This window comes from Solea senegalensis, linkage group LG4 (genome assembly GCF_019176455.1).
Source record: "Solea senegalensis isolate Sse05_10M linkage group LG4, IFAPA_SoseM_1, whole genome shotgun sequence".
Classification (NCBI taxonomy): domain Eukaryota; kingdom Metazoa; phylum Chordata; class Actinopteri; order Pleuronectiformes; family Soleidae; genus Solea; species Solea senegalensis.
This window is the reverse complement of record NC_058024.1, coordinates 3474089-3487139: the sequence shown is the minus strand read 5'-3', so window position 1 is coordinate 3487139 and position 13051 is coordinate 3474089. Positions and strand designations below refer to the sequence as shown.

Genomic DNA, 13051 nt, shown 5'->3' with positions numbered 1-13051 from the left:
ATCAACATAGGAGGAACTTGATTGTGGTAAATGTTGCAATTATTTTTGTCTTGATGGTCATGACATGAGATTTTCACATCGCCACGTAACATTTAAAGCCAGGCTGACAAATCTGTGTGGATTTTCACACTTATCTATGTCAAACTGTCAAGTTGTGACGCAGGACAAGTGTGACCCAGCCTTTCGCTGTGTCTCAGCTGGGATTGGCAACCCCTTGTGTGGAGGATAAAGTGGTTGACAGTGGCTAGATGGAAGTATGTTCCCTTTCCTAATTGTGTTTATTTATTCTGTGAAAAAGTGCGTCATCATCTCGAATACACATGTGAATATATAGTATATATATAAAAATATATATACATAGATGTGTATGTTTAATTTTTAGGCAAAGTCCTTTTACAGATGAGTTTGTTTTTTGTCAAGCAAAAACATTGAGATTGCAATAAAATCACAATATGGAGGCACAATATTTGTTAAAGCATGTTGAAATACCACTGCCGATGAAATATTGCCCTGACCTACACATGCTACACTATTACTGTTCTATATTCTATAAAACATCTTTGTTTTGCACAGATTTGCTCCCACAGTAGTCATTTTAAACAATATGAGAACAATTATGTAAAGATTACCATTCCCTCTAGTATTGTGAAACCATACCACAACTGCAATTTCAGTCTAAATAATCACGTCAAGTAGATATTTATTTAAAGGACATCTGCTGCTGTCGGTTTATGATTAATAATCATCTTCAGATTATTAGAAAACTGGCAGCTCTCATGTCCTGAGCTCCTCTCTGATGATTTTAGAACATGTTTGATTATGTTAAATATCTGATTCTCTCGTTAGACTTTTACTCTTTTCAGTTTCTTTGCAGCATAGGAAGTTGTTGCTGATGCTGGAGTAGCCATCACTCCACTGAATCACCCTCTCTCTGTCTGAGCTGGCCTATGATTGGTCAAATCCTTTCCATGATGTAATCGGGAGGTGTGTCGTTCTCCTCTCACAGATCACGTGTTCATTGTGGAATTGTTGATCAGTAACACCAAAGAAGTCTCACGTTAATAGTCGTACAGGAACTCGACAAACAAACTCAGCAGAAACCTGATACAGAGCAGAGGCTTCACCTCTCATTGGTCTGTTACTGGTGCTGCGAGTCACCTGCACTCATACTGTAAGGTGTGTTAGTGGCATGTGCAGCTGGGAGTCACAGCAGACCCAAAACACACCAACTGTTTGGGTGTGAGGTCTGAGTCCGGTGTGGTGATGTAAGAAAAGCTGCTCCAGCTCTATCTGTTCATCTGAAGCAACTCTAACAACAAGATAAAATGACCTTTTATTTCAGAGTGTGCAGCCACTTATGGACCGAGACTCTGCTAAACTGGTTTGCTCACATACAGTATAGTATTTAAGTGGCAGTACTTGTTTTCCTTGACTCTATCTTAGCATGTTTTGACAGAATAATTATGCTGCGTGAGGTACAGACAAAGGCAGATGCTTGTTTCACTTCAATTATGGCTGGAAAAAGAGATTCTAGCCACTTAACAAAAGGCTCACCTTATCAAATGTAGACCTGCTTACGTCTATGTTATCTTAAACATATGCTCACTGCCTTTTCTGACTGGAAACATGCTGCACCACCGTGAAAATCTGCATTTTTATCCATCCATGTGCCGCTGATTCTCTCTGTGGAGAAGGAAACGGAGACAAACAAAGGCTGCAGATATGTTCATATGATAACCTAACGTCGACTTTGTTGAGGATTTTTTTGTATGTGTATGTAGGACAGGCGTGCACACCACCTGATGCTACTTCAGTCCTCTAATGACCGTTAACAGATTTAATTAGAATCAGGACGACGTTGACTCTCTCTGGAATAATCTGCTCTCGGCTCCTTCGTTATATTCTTCTCCGTGGATTTAAAGTGACAGTGAACTGTGACAGGTTGTGTCCAGAACTGGTCCGGTTCATTAGGGACCACATCACGTGGCACGTGGAGCTCCATTGTTTGCTTTAATTGATTGTGAATGATTAAGCAGTGGTTTGTGTGTGGTTCACTGGGTGGTTAGCGTGTGCAGACTAGCCTGTCCTGGTCTGTGTAAATGTGAATGTAATTATTGAGCGCTGTAAATGTACACTTTGTTTTGTCGTGAGACTGGGATGAATGTTGTTTTTACATGATGCTTTAGATGCTTCAGATACCTTCTTTTTTGTCACTGTCCCTTTAAAGGATGTCCGTGTTGCACCTGAGGACTGGGTGTGAATGTTGTTATTTGTGTGTGTGTTGATAATTATGTCCTCGTGAGTAACTATGTACCTGTGAGACGTGTTTTTAGCAAAACAACTAAACACTAATGCATAAAATGAAACGCGCTCATTCCTCTGCTGACGACTCGTCATGTCTTTACTGTGAATGCGAGGCGACGGCCGCTCAGTGGTAGAGCGAGTCGTCTTTCCACTGGAAAGTTGTGGGTTTGATTCCCGGCTCTGCTAGTCTACATGCTGTTGCGTCCTTGGGCAAGACACTTTAGGGCAAGGGTGTCAAACTCATTTTTGTTCAGGGGCCACATACAGCACAATTTGATCTCAAGGGGGCCGGACCAGTAAAAATAGCAAAATAATAGAATAATAACCTATGAACAACAAGAACTCCTTTGTTTTTTCTCCTTTGTTTGACATTTAATGAAGGATAGTTTTACAAAAAGAAATATGAGAAATAGTGCAATTTCAACAATAATGCCTAAATGTATTATTTACACAGCACAAACATTTAGTCACGGGTATCTGGAGCATTTGACATTACGTTTAGATTAGTGTGAAATTTTAACAAATTCATCCTGTGGGCCAGATTGTACCCTCTGGCGGGCCGGTTCTGGCCCCCGGGCCGTATGTTTGACACCCCTGCTTTAGGGAGAGAAAGGCTCGATGTAAATCCATTTATCATTCTTTCACCATTCATTTACAGAATATGAAATACAGAAGACATTTGTTTCTGAGCATAATTCAAACCTGACCATTTAGCTTCACACTTTGTGTCATTAAAAACACTTTCTTTATTTTTGTCACATGCACATCCATCTCGTAAAAAAACACACATCTTTACATGTTTCATTGATTGATAAAGGAATATAACAGCAGTTATTGCAGTATTGCAGGAGCAGAGTGACTTCCCCTGTTGCAGGAGGATGCCCTCACTGCCTGTGACCTCACTCTCTCCTTTGTGTCATTTATTCCTCCTTCTCTCGAAACAACACTGTTGACTCTCAGATCAATAGCTCTACTTAAACTAAGATGTTTCAAATAAACCCTGAGGATTTCAGGAACAGCTTTTATGGAGGAGGATTAGAACCACATGAAAATGTGAATGAAAAACAAAATAAAATGGAATTAGTCAGAATTCTGAATGTGCGATTCCATTGTTTACAGGATCAGGGTCACATGGTGTTGTGTGTGTACACATGTGTCAAGGGTTAAGTCTATTTTGACATGAGCAGTGTTGGCAGAAGAAGAAGCCTCACTTCCGCTTCTGCAGTAAAGTGTCCGCTCGTCCCCTCACTGTCCCCCGTCCGTCTCATTCTCCTCCTATGCTGTGTGTCTGCTTGTCCCCTCACTGTCCCCTGCCCGTCTCATTCTCCTCCTCTTCTGTGTCCGCCGTCCCCTCACTGTTCCCGCCCGTCTCATTCTCCTCCTCTGCTGTGTCCGCTGTCCCTCACTGTCCCCGTCCGTCTCATTCTCCTCCTCTTCTATGTCCGGTCCCCTCACTGTCCGCTGCCTGTCTCATTCTCCTCCTCTTCTGTGTCCGCTCGTCCCCTCACTCTCCCCTGTCCGTCTCATTCTCCTCCTCTTCTGTGTCCGCTTGTCCCCTCACTGTCCACTGTCCGTCTCGATCTCCCCCTGATTGGATCGACTGTTTATATGAAGAGTGAACACTAATCCCAATGATGATGGGCATATACCAGCCTTCGCATTGGGGATGAGGATCAAAGTTGTTTACAGGACATATTTTTGTTCAGACCTTTATTCCAATTACTTGTGTCCATGTAGCTTGAGATTAAAGTAAGTGTTCTGAGATTAAAGTAAAAACTTTGAGGTCACAAGATTAAAATCAGAATTCTGGCATTATTTTATTGTGTTTCCATGTGCACATGTGGCTCTGATACTCCAATTCCGACGATTGTTTTTATCGAGGAGGACGGCTCATATCAGTCCATACACTCGGTGGTTCAGTGGGTAGAGCGGGTCATCCTTTAACCACAAGGTCAGCAGGGCCTCGATCACTGGCTGCTTTAGTTTGCCAGAAAAAGCACTGTATGAAGAAGGCAGTAAATCATGGCATAAAAACTTAATTTGTCATGTTTTATCAACGATTGAAAGCATGATTTTCATGTAAAAATGACCACTGTTTAGGTTTAGCAGCTTAACATTTAAGAAATGAGAGAAAAAGTGAAGAATTTCAATAAATGATAGATAAAAACGACATGAAATTACATCATTGAGTCAAATGAATTGTCTTTTGCATGTAAACGCAGGTCAAAGGCTGTTTATAGATAGGGATGGCACAAAGTCCGATACCAATATCACAAATTTGAGTGTCTACATGACCAAGATCAGTCCATTGCCGTCATTTTAGACCTTTGAACACATTGTGCCGATGCGTTTTTAATTATGTGTAAAATATAAGGGAAAAACTAAAAAATAATTTGGGAAAAACACACAAAAACACACAGATAAGATAAATGTAGGTCAATGTAACACCAGCGTGTTTGGCAATCAGTAATGGTGATGAGCCTGCAGTCATTTCTTAAGTCAGACATTCCCAAATTGCAATAGCAGGTCAAAGTGGTGAAATGCAGCATGTGCATGTGTTTCTGTGTCTCGTCCTCTTCTTCACTCACTACAGTCTTTCAAAGACAAATGTCCAGTTCATCCAGCTCACTCAGCATGATTGTAAACCACAGCTGCTTTGACTGTCGTACTCCCTCAGAGGCGTACATACAGTAGGTGCTCAGACGTGCCATAATGATAATCATGGGACTTTATGGTGTCTGTCAGTGAGGCTTTGAATAATCAACATTTACTAATCACGTGTTTACATTAATGTGAAGAGTCAATCACGTCGCTTAACAAACCCTTGAAATCTGACCTGATTACTTTCTATTAAGTGACCCCGGGTGACCTGAGTGTCGACGAACAAGCAGAGGGAAGTTCACAAACAGGCTTTACAAAGACACGACAGCGCACAATGCAATGGGCTGGATGTGAAACCAGCAGCAGTGACAGGGTGTCAGCGCGGTGGAGGCACCTGAAAGAGCAGGGCTGGGCTCCACAGTTAAATAAGGATTGATTTACCAGACAGTGTGTTACTGTATGTCACCTTCAGACTGCACGCGCTTTAGGATATCCCACAGTGCACATGCACCGGACAAGCAGCCGAGTGAGTACTTGCACTTGAGATTCCACTTGTCATTCTGTTTTTTTAGGTTTCAAAGTGTATTTATTAAATGTTTGATATCAGAACAGTGGAAATTAGCGGGCTTTTTTTTTTCTGCAGGAAATCCTGAGTGATGAGACGATGTACGATATTATCGCTCACTGTGATGAAAAGCACTCACAATAAGTTGATCATAGTGAATTTCTATTCTCCTGATCATCGTGAATGGAGAAAAACTTAAAATAGAAAATGTTATATTGTCCAATGACTGATCCTCCCGGAACTGAGCCGGCTGAGACGAATGATGAACATGGTTTATGTGTGTGACACCTGAGGAGGTGCTGAAAACATGGTGGGCATATAAATATAGAGTTAAAGGCTTTCTTTAAGGCTACGAAAACCAAACCATTTTTTATTCTTACATGTTTAAAAGTCTTGACTTTATACTATAATCTATATAAACACAGTTATGTGTCGTGTGTTTCATTAATAATGCCCGTAAACCCGACAACACTGTACATCATCTACCACTTTAGTCACTATGGTTAAAATTTACAACGCCATCCTTGTGTTTACATGCAGACAACCAATCAACTACTTTAGGGAAACCATGGTGTCATAATCCCACCTCAGCATTCGCTGTCGCTCCGTTTGTCGTCGTTTGTCGTCTTCCTCTTCTTGAGTTTGGAGATTGTTTGGTCTGTTCTCTTTTATTTTACTTTCCTGGTCACCCTGACTTGTACATTGTCACTCGTCTGAATGAAGCTTTATTTTTAATGAAGCGCGTGATCAGCGTTTTGGTGTTGTGGCGTCACAGTACCACACACAGGCCTGGCATATGCACGACAGTGTTCAGAGTGGTTTTGTGCAGCCTAGTTTGTTTAGCCTAGTTTGTGTGGGGCTGATTTTGTCCTGACTCTCAGAATCAAAGGCTGTGGTCTCCTGGGTTTCCATGGCAACCGAAATGATGTCAATGTCGCCTCTACAGTCTGTGATGTCAGCTTCTGTACACTTTTGTTTGCTGTCACTGCTGTCAGTTGCCGTGGTGACCACAGACACTCCACTGAAGCGCAGCAGTCACACCCAGTCATGTGGAATGCAGTGTTTTAAAGCAGCACCTCTGACTGTGGTGTGAGGGACCAGTGACACTGTGACACCACCAGTCTTTCCTCTTGTGAAAGCAAGACTTTATTTCCCCTTTGTGAATCTTGAAATGATTATGATTTTGGTTTCTTGTTTGATTTTTTTTTTTTCTTACTGCACATGTGTGACTCACTCTCTCACTCTCTCTCTCTCTCACTTTCTCTCTCTCTCTCTCTCTCTGCAGTCGCTGCCAGGCCAGGCTACACCCAAACCAGCAGCTCAGGTCTCCACTGGAAACCCTGCACAGTTTGAGGTATTTATCATTCCTCTGTTAAATCACGTCACTCCTCCTCTCTCTCTGTCTCTCTGTCTCTCTCTGTCTCTCCCCCCTCTCTCTCTCTGGTCCTGAAGAAACTCATTTGTTCACTTCCTATGTCTGGGTGAACCCCTGATGTGTGTCGTGTCATAGTCACATACACAGAAAAGAAAACTTCTCTTCCTTCCATTCAAACTCAGAGGTAACACCCAGTTTCTTAGTGTTCTCCCAAACAATGGATCAAAGTGAATGTTTGTTTATCACCACATGACTGTTTTTCTGGTTTATTTTAAAGGGATAGTTCAGGATTTTTGAAGTGTATGAGGTACTGACACACAGGGGCCCTCAGGAGTGTGTGTGTGTGTGTGTGTGTGTGTATCCACACAGAGCCGGTGTTTTGATAGTGCTGAAATGCTATTTTTATGCAGACAGTGGTCCCTCGTTTATCGCGGGGGTTACGTTCTAAAAATAACCTGCAACAGGCGAAATCCGCGAAGTAGTCAGCTTTATTTTTCACAATTATTGTATATGATTTAAGGCCGTCAAACCCCTCACCACACACTTTATACACTTTTCTCAGACAGACATTACCTTTTTGTCACATTTCTCACTAGTTTAAACACTCTCAAAGTTCAAACCTTCGTAGATTTTAAAACCAAAATATCAAAACTTGTTTTCAGGCTCAAACATTTGTTATAAATAAATATAATTTATAAAATTATATTTATTATAATTAAAATATAAACGTTTTCCTAGCTATTAGAAATAACAAATTTCATTTTAATGATCAACCTACGAGGACACATTAGAAATTATTAATAGTGACTCACACATATTTCACAGTTTTTAAAAATGTATTGTAAAAAAAAGCATGCAAAATTGTACTAAAAGTTTTTTTAGCGAAACAGCGAGGCCGCGAAAGGTGAACCGCATTATAGTGAGGGACCACTGTACAACCAATGTTCTATTAATCACTGTCGTCCTCTTGTGTTTGGGGATTTTTTGCTTTATAACTTTCATTTCATCGCCCTAGTTGTTTTCTGTGATTGCATACATTGTAATGTATACTTATTGACATAAAGCTTTATTTAAAAACAAAAACAAAAACAAAACAACAACAAAAAAACCAATGCCATTAATGCCAGCTATGCCATTAAAGGTCTTTATGGTCCATAATGGTCCATGGTGTCTGCTCCCATGTCAGTCCAGGTTAGTCCTCTTCTCTGGACTTTTATCCTCTTCTGTTAGCGAAAGTGTTCTTCTTTGTTAAAACATTGTCTTTGCCTTGTCAGTGCTTGCAGTTCACAGCCTGACTGTGTTTCAGTGTTGCAGCTTTAGGTTCAGACACTGAACAAACCAACAGTGTCAGCTCGAGGTCTTTTCATCACCTGTCTATTTTGGTGTCTGCTCTTCAGAGAAAGGCTTTAGTGTGATATTTGGAAGCAGCTGTGTACAAAAAAAATAGGTCTAATAATATTGAAAATAGTAAGTCAATCCTTTTTTAATAGTTGCTCATGTATTTATAGATCAGATTGTGAGGGGCTCTTGTTAGCAGCTGACCTTGGTGACCCTTCTTTAGGTTAGCTAGCTTTGCCACAACTGGCAACAGCTCCTCAAGTTTCAGCGGCAGTGTAAAGTGAAGTGCAGCAGTACTGTATATATATGCACACAGTGTTGTGTTCGAATGGTCAAAGTGTTGTGTGCTGTATGGCTTTTACTCCTATATAATCATACAGTATAATATGAAGGGTATCTCATGTATAATAAGGAACCTCAGATGAGTTTGTACTCACGTACACAAGCTGTGAGTCATCAGCAATTACAAGCACTGGATGCAATTGTAACTATCAGAATTATTATTATCTTTATTATTTCCGCCAAAGAGGCTGCGTTATCATCATTGTTGGTTTATCTGTACGCTTATCCTTCTTATAGCGACTTCCTGTTTACTGTTTTTCATCATATATATATTTATGTTTATATATATGTATATATATATATATATATATATATATATATATATATATATATATATATATATATATATATATATATATATATATATATATATATACATAAACTTTATTTGGTATTAGCTCTCATAGACAAACTATGGTAATGAAACACAATGCAATCATTCAGCTCTCACCCACCAGGATGAGCTGGACTGACAGGTGATGGCCTGTCATGCAAGTGACATCACTGCCCCTCCCTGCCACCCACACTCTCTTCTTCCTAATGGTGTAGAAAGTCTCCAGATGTCTCCAGTGATGTCACTGTGACGTCGTCACGGTCTCAGCTCGGCTGAGAAAACATGACTTCTCCTAATGCTGAGTAAACTGCGTTGCAGAAGGCATCTGCTGGATCCACCATGGCTGCAAAGTCCACTGCAGGAAGGGGCGGCACAGGAGGTGCTTCAGCGGGGACAGCAGGAAGTGCAGCACCTAAAGCAGAGGTAGAGGGACTCAGAGTGGTGGAGGCTTTCGTGGCTGCTTGGTGTCATGTGACATGAATCACAGTTTCCCTCTTTTGGAAGCATCACTCTTGGTTGTGTGTGTGTGTGTGCGCGTGCTCGAGATGAAGCAGCTCACACTTGTTCTCCACTGGCTTCATGGAACCTCTCTGCCTCCGTTGTTCACCTCTGTTTCCCTGACTCACGCCTGCTCTCGTGTGGATCTGACAAATGGACAGTTCTGTCCGCAGCTGTCGCTTGAATAAGCTCTTTGCGCTTCACAGACTGTGGAATAAGTCATCTCATGAATAACCAGTCACCTTCTCACGGCTTTCTCTAAACACGTGCTCCTTGGTTTGTAGACTAACAGCGCGCTGGCAGCTGCTACTGTTATTGACATGTCGTCCGCTGGTGCTACTGTTATTGACATGACATCAACAGGTGTGTGGGGCGCTCCTAAACAGATGCCACAGGTAATGATGTCCTCATGGTGGAAGCATGCTGTTTGTTTTTGTTTACATCACTTTCATAGAAAAACCAGCCAGCACAAATATTCCTCACACTGAGTTGTGTTGAGATTGTGTTAACATTTGGGAACATCATTGTTCAGAGGTCAGGGAAACACACGCTGTTTTTTAAACATTATATTATATATTAAATATATTATATAATAAATATCAGCTGCTCAACAGCAACCTACACACTCACATTCCAGACTTACTTTTACAGTCAGATAGATTTGGGTTTATTGAACGTGATTGTATAAGGTATTGGCACATATAGTGAGTGCTGTCACAAGGACTTTTCAACTATGAAGCTGTTAACACTTTGCACTTGTGTCATTTCAAGTTACTTCAATGACATAATTCAGCAACTATATAACAAATATTCTTCTCCCATAAAGAAGAAATAAGGATAAAAGTGTCTGCTCAATGACATGTAGTGTAATGTAAAAGAAATAAACTGACCGACTCATACCGACACCAAGTATGATGTCATCCCTGCAGGCAGTGATACTGTGTTTATGCTGGTTAAATAATCTGTGTGTTGAGCGACCCTCATGCAACCTCACCTAAAACCTAATACCAGCACTGAAACAATGACCAGTGGTCATTGTACAGCTAGAATGTTCCTTTTTCACTAACACTGTCAACATTACTCTACACACGTCGTCGTTTGTGTGTGTGTGTGTCATGGTCACTGTGTGTGTGAATAATGCTCTGGCTGCATGTCTGTAGACGACACCCGTCTCCCAAGTCAGAGCCACTGCCACAGCTCCCGCTCCCGCTCCTGCCGCCGCTGCTGCTGGAGCAGCTGCAGCCTCTGCTGTCACCAAACCTAAAGACACCGCCAAGGTAGAGCTGGACACTTGACTGCCTCCTTAGTGTTGCTTTGAAGTCGCTGCTTGACCTGTGGAAATGACCTTTTGGGAAGAACAGAGGAGTGTTCTGTGTTTTTGGCTCAGCTTCTGTTTGCATCAGCGCATTTACGCCTGACACAGGTGGAGAGGAGAAGACGACAGTGTGACACTAGGTTCTTATGGTGGTGGAGGTTTTTCGTCTGTGTCTTGTATTTCAGTGTTTGGTTTGGTTTCATTTACATGTTTACGGTCTGTGTGCAATAGTGAAGCATGAAATATACAGGATGATAGGATTGTCTCGGATTTTACGTCTTTATCTGTCCGATATCTGATCATCTATCAGAAATCTGAGTAGGAAACAAATAGAGAGGAGAAGATGGTGGTATGACACGAGTTCTCTTTTCATCAGCTGAATTTGCCGTCTGAGTATTTCGATATGTTTTACTTGTACTTCAGGGATAAGAGAGTAAATGGTTGTTGTGTTTTAGAGCACCACTGCCACCACAACGCTCAAAACGCCGGCTCCAGCTGCAGCAGGAAGTGCGTCCATGCAGGGGAGTAAAGAAGAAGCTAAATCGACACAAGCAAAGGTAGAGGAGCCTGAAACCAAGCAAGGTGGAAGCTATCTGAACCTCTTTATTCTATCTCATGGTGCTTCTCTGTTGTGGACTGAAAAGATCACATGCTTCATGTCTTCACGGCCTGTAGGGTTTTCTTACACTGTCACAACATTCATGACGCTTCTCTGTGGTCTTCCTCTTTTCCATCTTCAACATCTCTTCCTCTTCCTCTGCACGTGACCATACCATCTCAACCTTGCCTCCAAACATTTAACCTGAGCTGTCCCTGGAATATGTTCATTTCTAATCCTGTCCATGCTGCTCACTCAGTATCTCCAGCGCCAGACATCACAGCAGGTCTCACTGCCGTCTTGTCGACCTTCTCTTTCACTCCTTCTGCTCTCCTTGTGTCACACATCACCTCTCTTGTGCACTGTCCATTGTTTTAGATGCTTGACTCCAGGTATTTAAAGTCCACAGTCCACTGTCTGTAGCTCTACTCGTTACATCTTCACCGTACCACCTGTCTCACTGTCATTCGAGTGACATTAAATGATTTTTATCGTACGTTGCGATAAAAAGCACCCACAATAAATTGATTATTCATCATAAATTGATTTTGGAAGATCTTTAATGTTTAATGTGACTCACAGGAGCTCATTATTTACCATGATCTTTACTCTGTATCTGTATGTTTTTAGCAGCACAAATAAGGACATATATGTCCGTACATGTACCAGTTAATTATGTTTTATTAATTTACTTCTTTCTTTCTTTCTTTCTTTCTTTTTTTCTCTTTGTGTTAATACAGGGTTTCTCAATTCTGGTCCTGGGACCCACTGCCATGCATGTTTTAGATGTTTCCCTGCTCTAAGACAGCCTGATAATGACCCTGATATTTGAATGAGGTGTCTTGGAGCAGAGAAACATCTAAAACATGCATCTCAGTGGGTCCCAGGACCAGGATTGAGAACCCCTGCTTTATTACTTTGTGACATGAAATGTTCACATTGGCCCGAAAACTAAAACATACAGCAGAAATGTGTTTGAACCACAGCTTAATTCCACCATGTTACATGAACATTGTGAGCTGATGTTGGTCTGTTTTTCAGGTGCAAGTGGAGGTTCCTTCCATTGCAGTGAAAGGAGCCAAAGAGGTAAAAACAAAAGCAGTTTTACGTTGCTGTGAAAAGCATGTCGCTTGCTCTTGTGTGCTGAATTGTGTTACATGCACAGGCTCCTGCAGTTGATCCATTTGATGCCCTGGCCAGCAGTCTGCCATCAGTGGATCCTGTCGTGCCTCCAGTGTACACTGGGCCAGAGGTCCAAGAGGTAGAGCACAGCCACTGTGTGCATGTGTGAGGGCTGGGTGATGTGGGGAAATCTCATAACAATCTATTTGATGATATACTCTATATCAGGATATAAATCCAGAAAGCTGATGTGATGATATCCAAAATCTGAGACCATATCTTGTCTCATATAATATTGATATATTGCCCAGCCCTAGTCTTGTGTAGGTTTGTGGTTGCACTAAGCTGAAGCATGGACCTGGTGTGAGTGACTGTGTTGCATGTGTCACAGCATGACGTCACTGCTGAGAAGGGTCAGAAGTGTGGAGAAAGAGAGGACACGCTGCCTCCAGGATACAGATTCACTGATATGGTCAGTTCTCCCTTATGTCCCTTACTATCCCTTACATATATATATACATGTGTATATATATATATATATATACAGTATATATATACATATATATATGCACACACATTTATATAATATGGTAAATAATCAAGTGTCTGTAAAGAGGTGAGTCCAGTCGCTTCACTTATAACTTCTGCATAAATATAAT

At 41.4% G+C, this 13051-nt stretch overlaps 1 protein-coding gene across 19 annotated transcripts in view; it reads left to right on the top strand.

The window, feature by feature from the left end:
- cast (calpastatin) overlaps window positions 1-13051 on the top strand; it is a 50739-nt gene that overhangs the window by 20938 nt on the left and 16750 nt on the right. For 11 of the 19 annotated variants that reach the window (XM_044024318.1, XM_044024330.1, XM_044024329.1 and 8 more), the window contains 8 exons: window positions 6756-6824; window positions 9178-9282; window positions 9642-9752; window positions 10518-10634; window positions 11128-11229; window positions 12312-12356; window positions 12436-12531; window positions 12784-12864. In XM_044024318.1, the coding sequence (XP_043880253.1) occupies window positions 6756-6824; window positions 9178-9282; window positions 9642-9752; window positions 10518-10634; window positions 11128-11229; window positions 12312-12356; window positions 12436-12531; window positions 12784-12864 (726 nt within the window). The remainder of the gene's footprint in view (window positions 1-6755; window positions 6825-9177; window positions 9283-9641; window positions 9753-10517; window positions 10635-11127; window positions 11230-12311; window positions 12357-12435; window positions 12532-12783; window positions 12865-13051) is intronic. The other 8 variants (XM_044024331.1, XM_044024332.1, XM_044024323.1 and 5 more) reach the window with 7 other exon arrangements.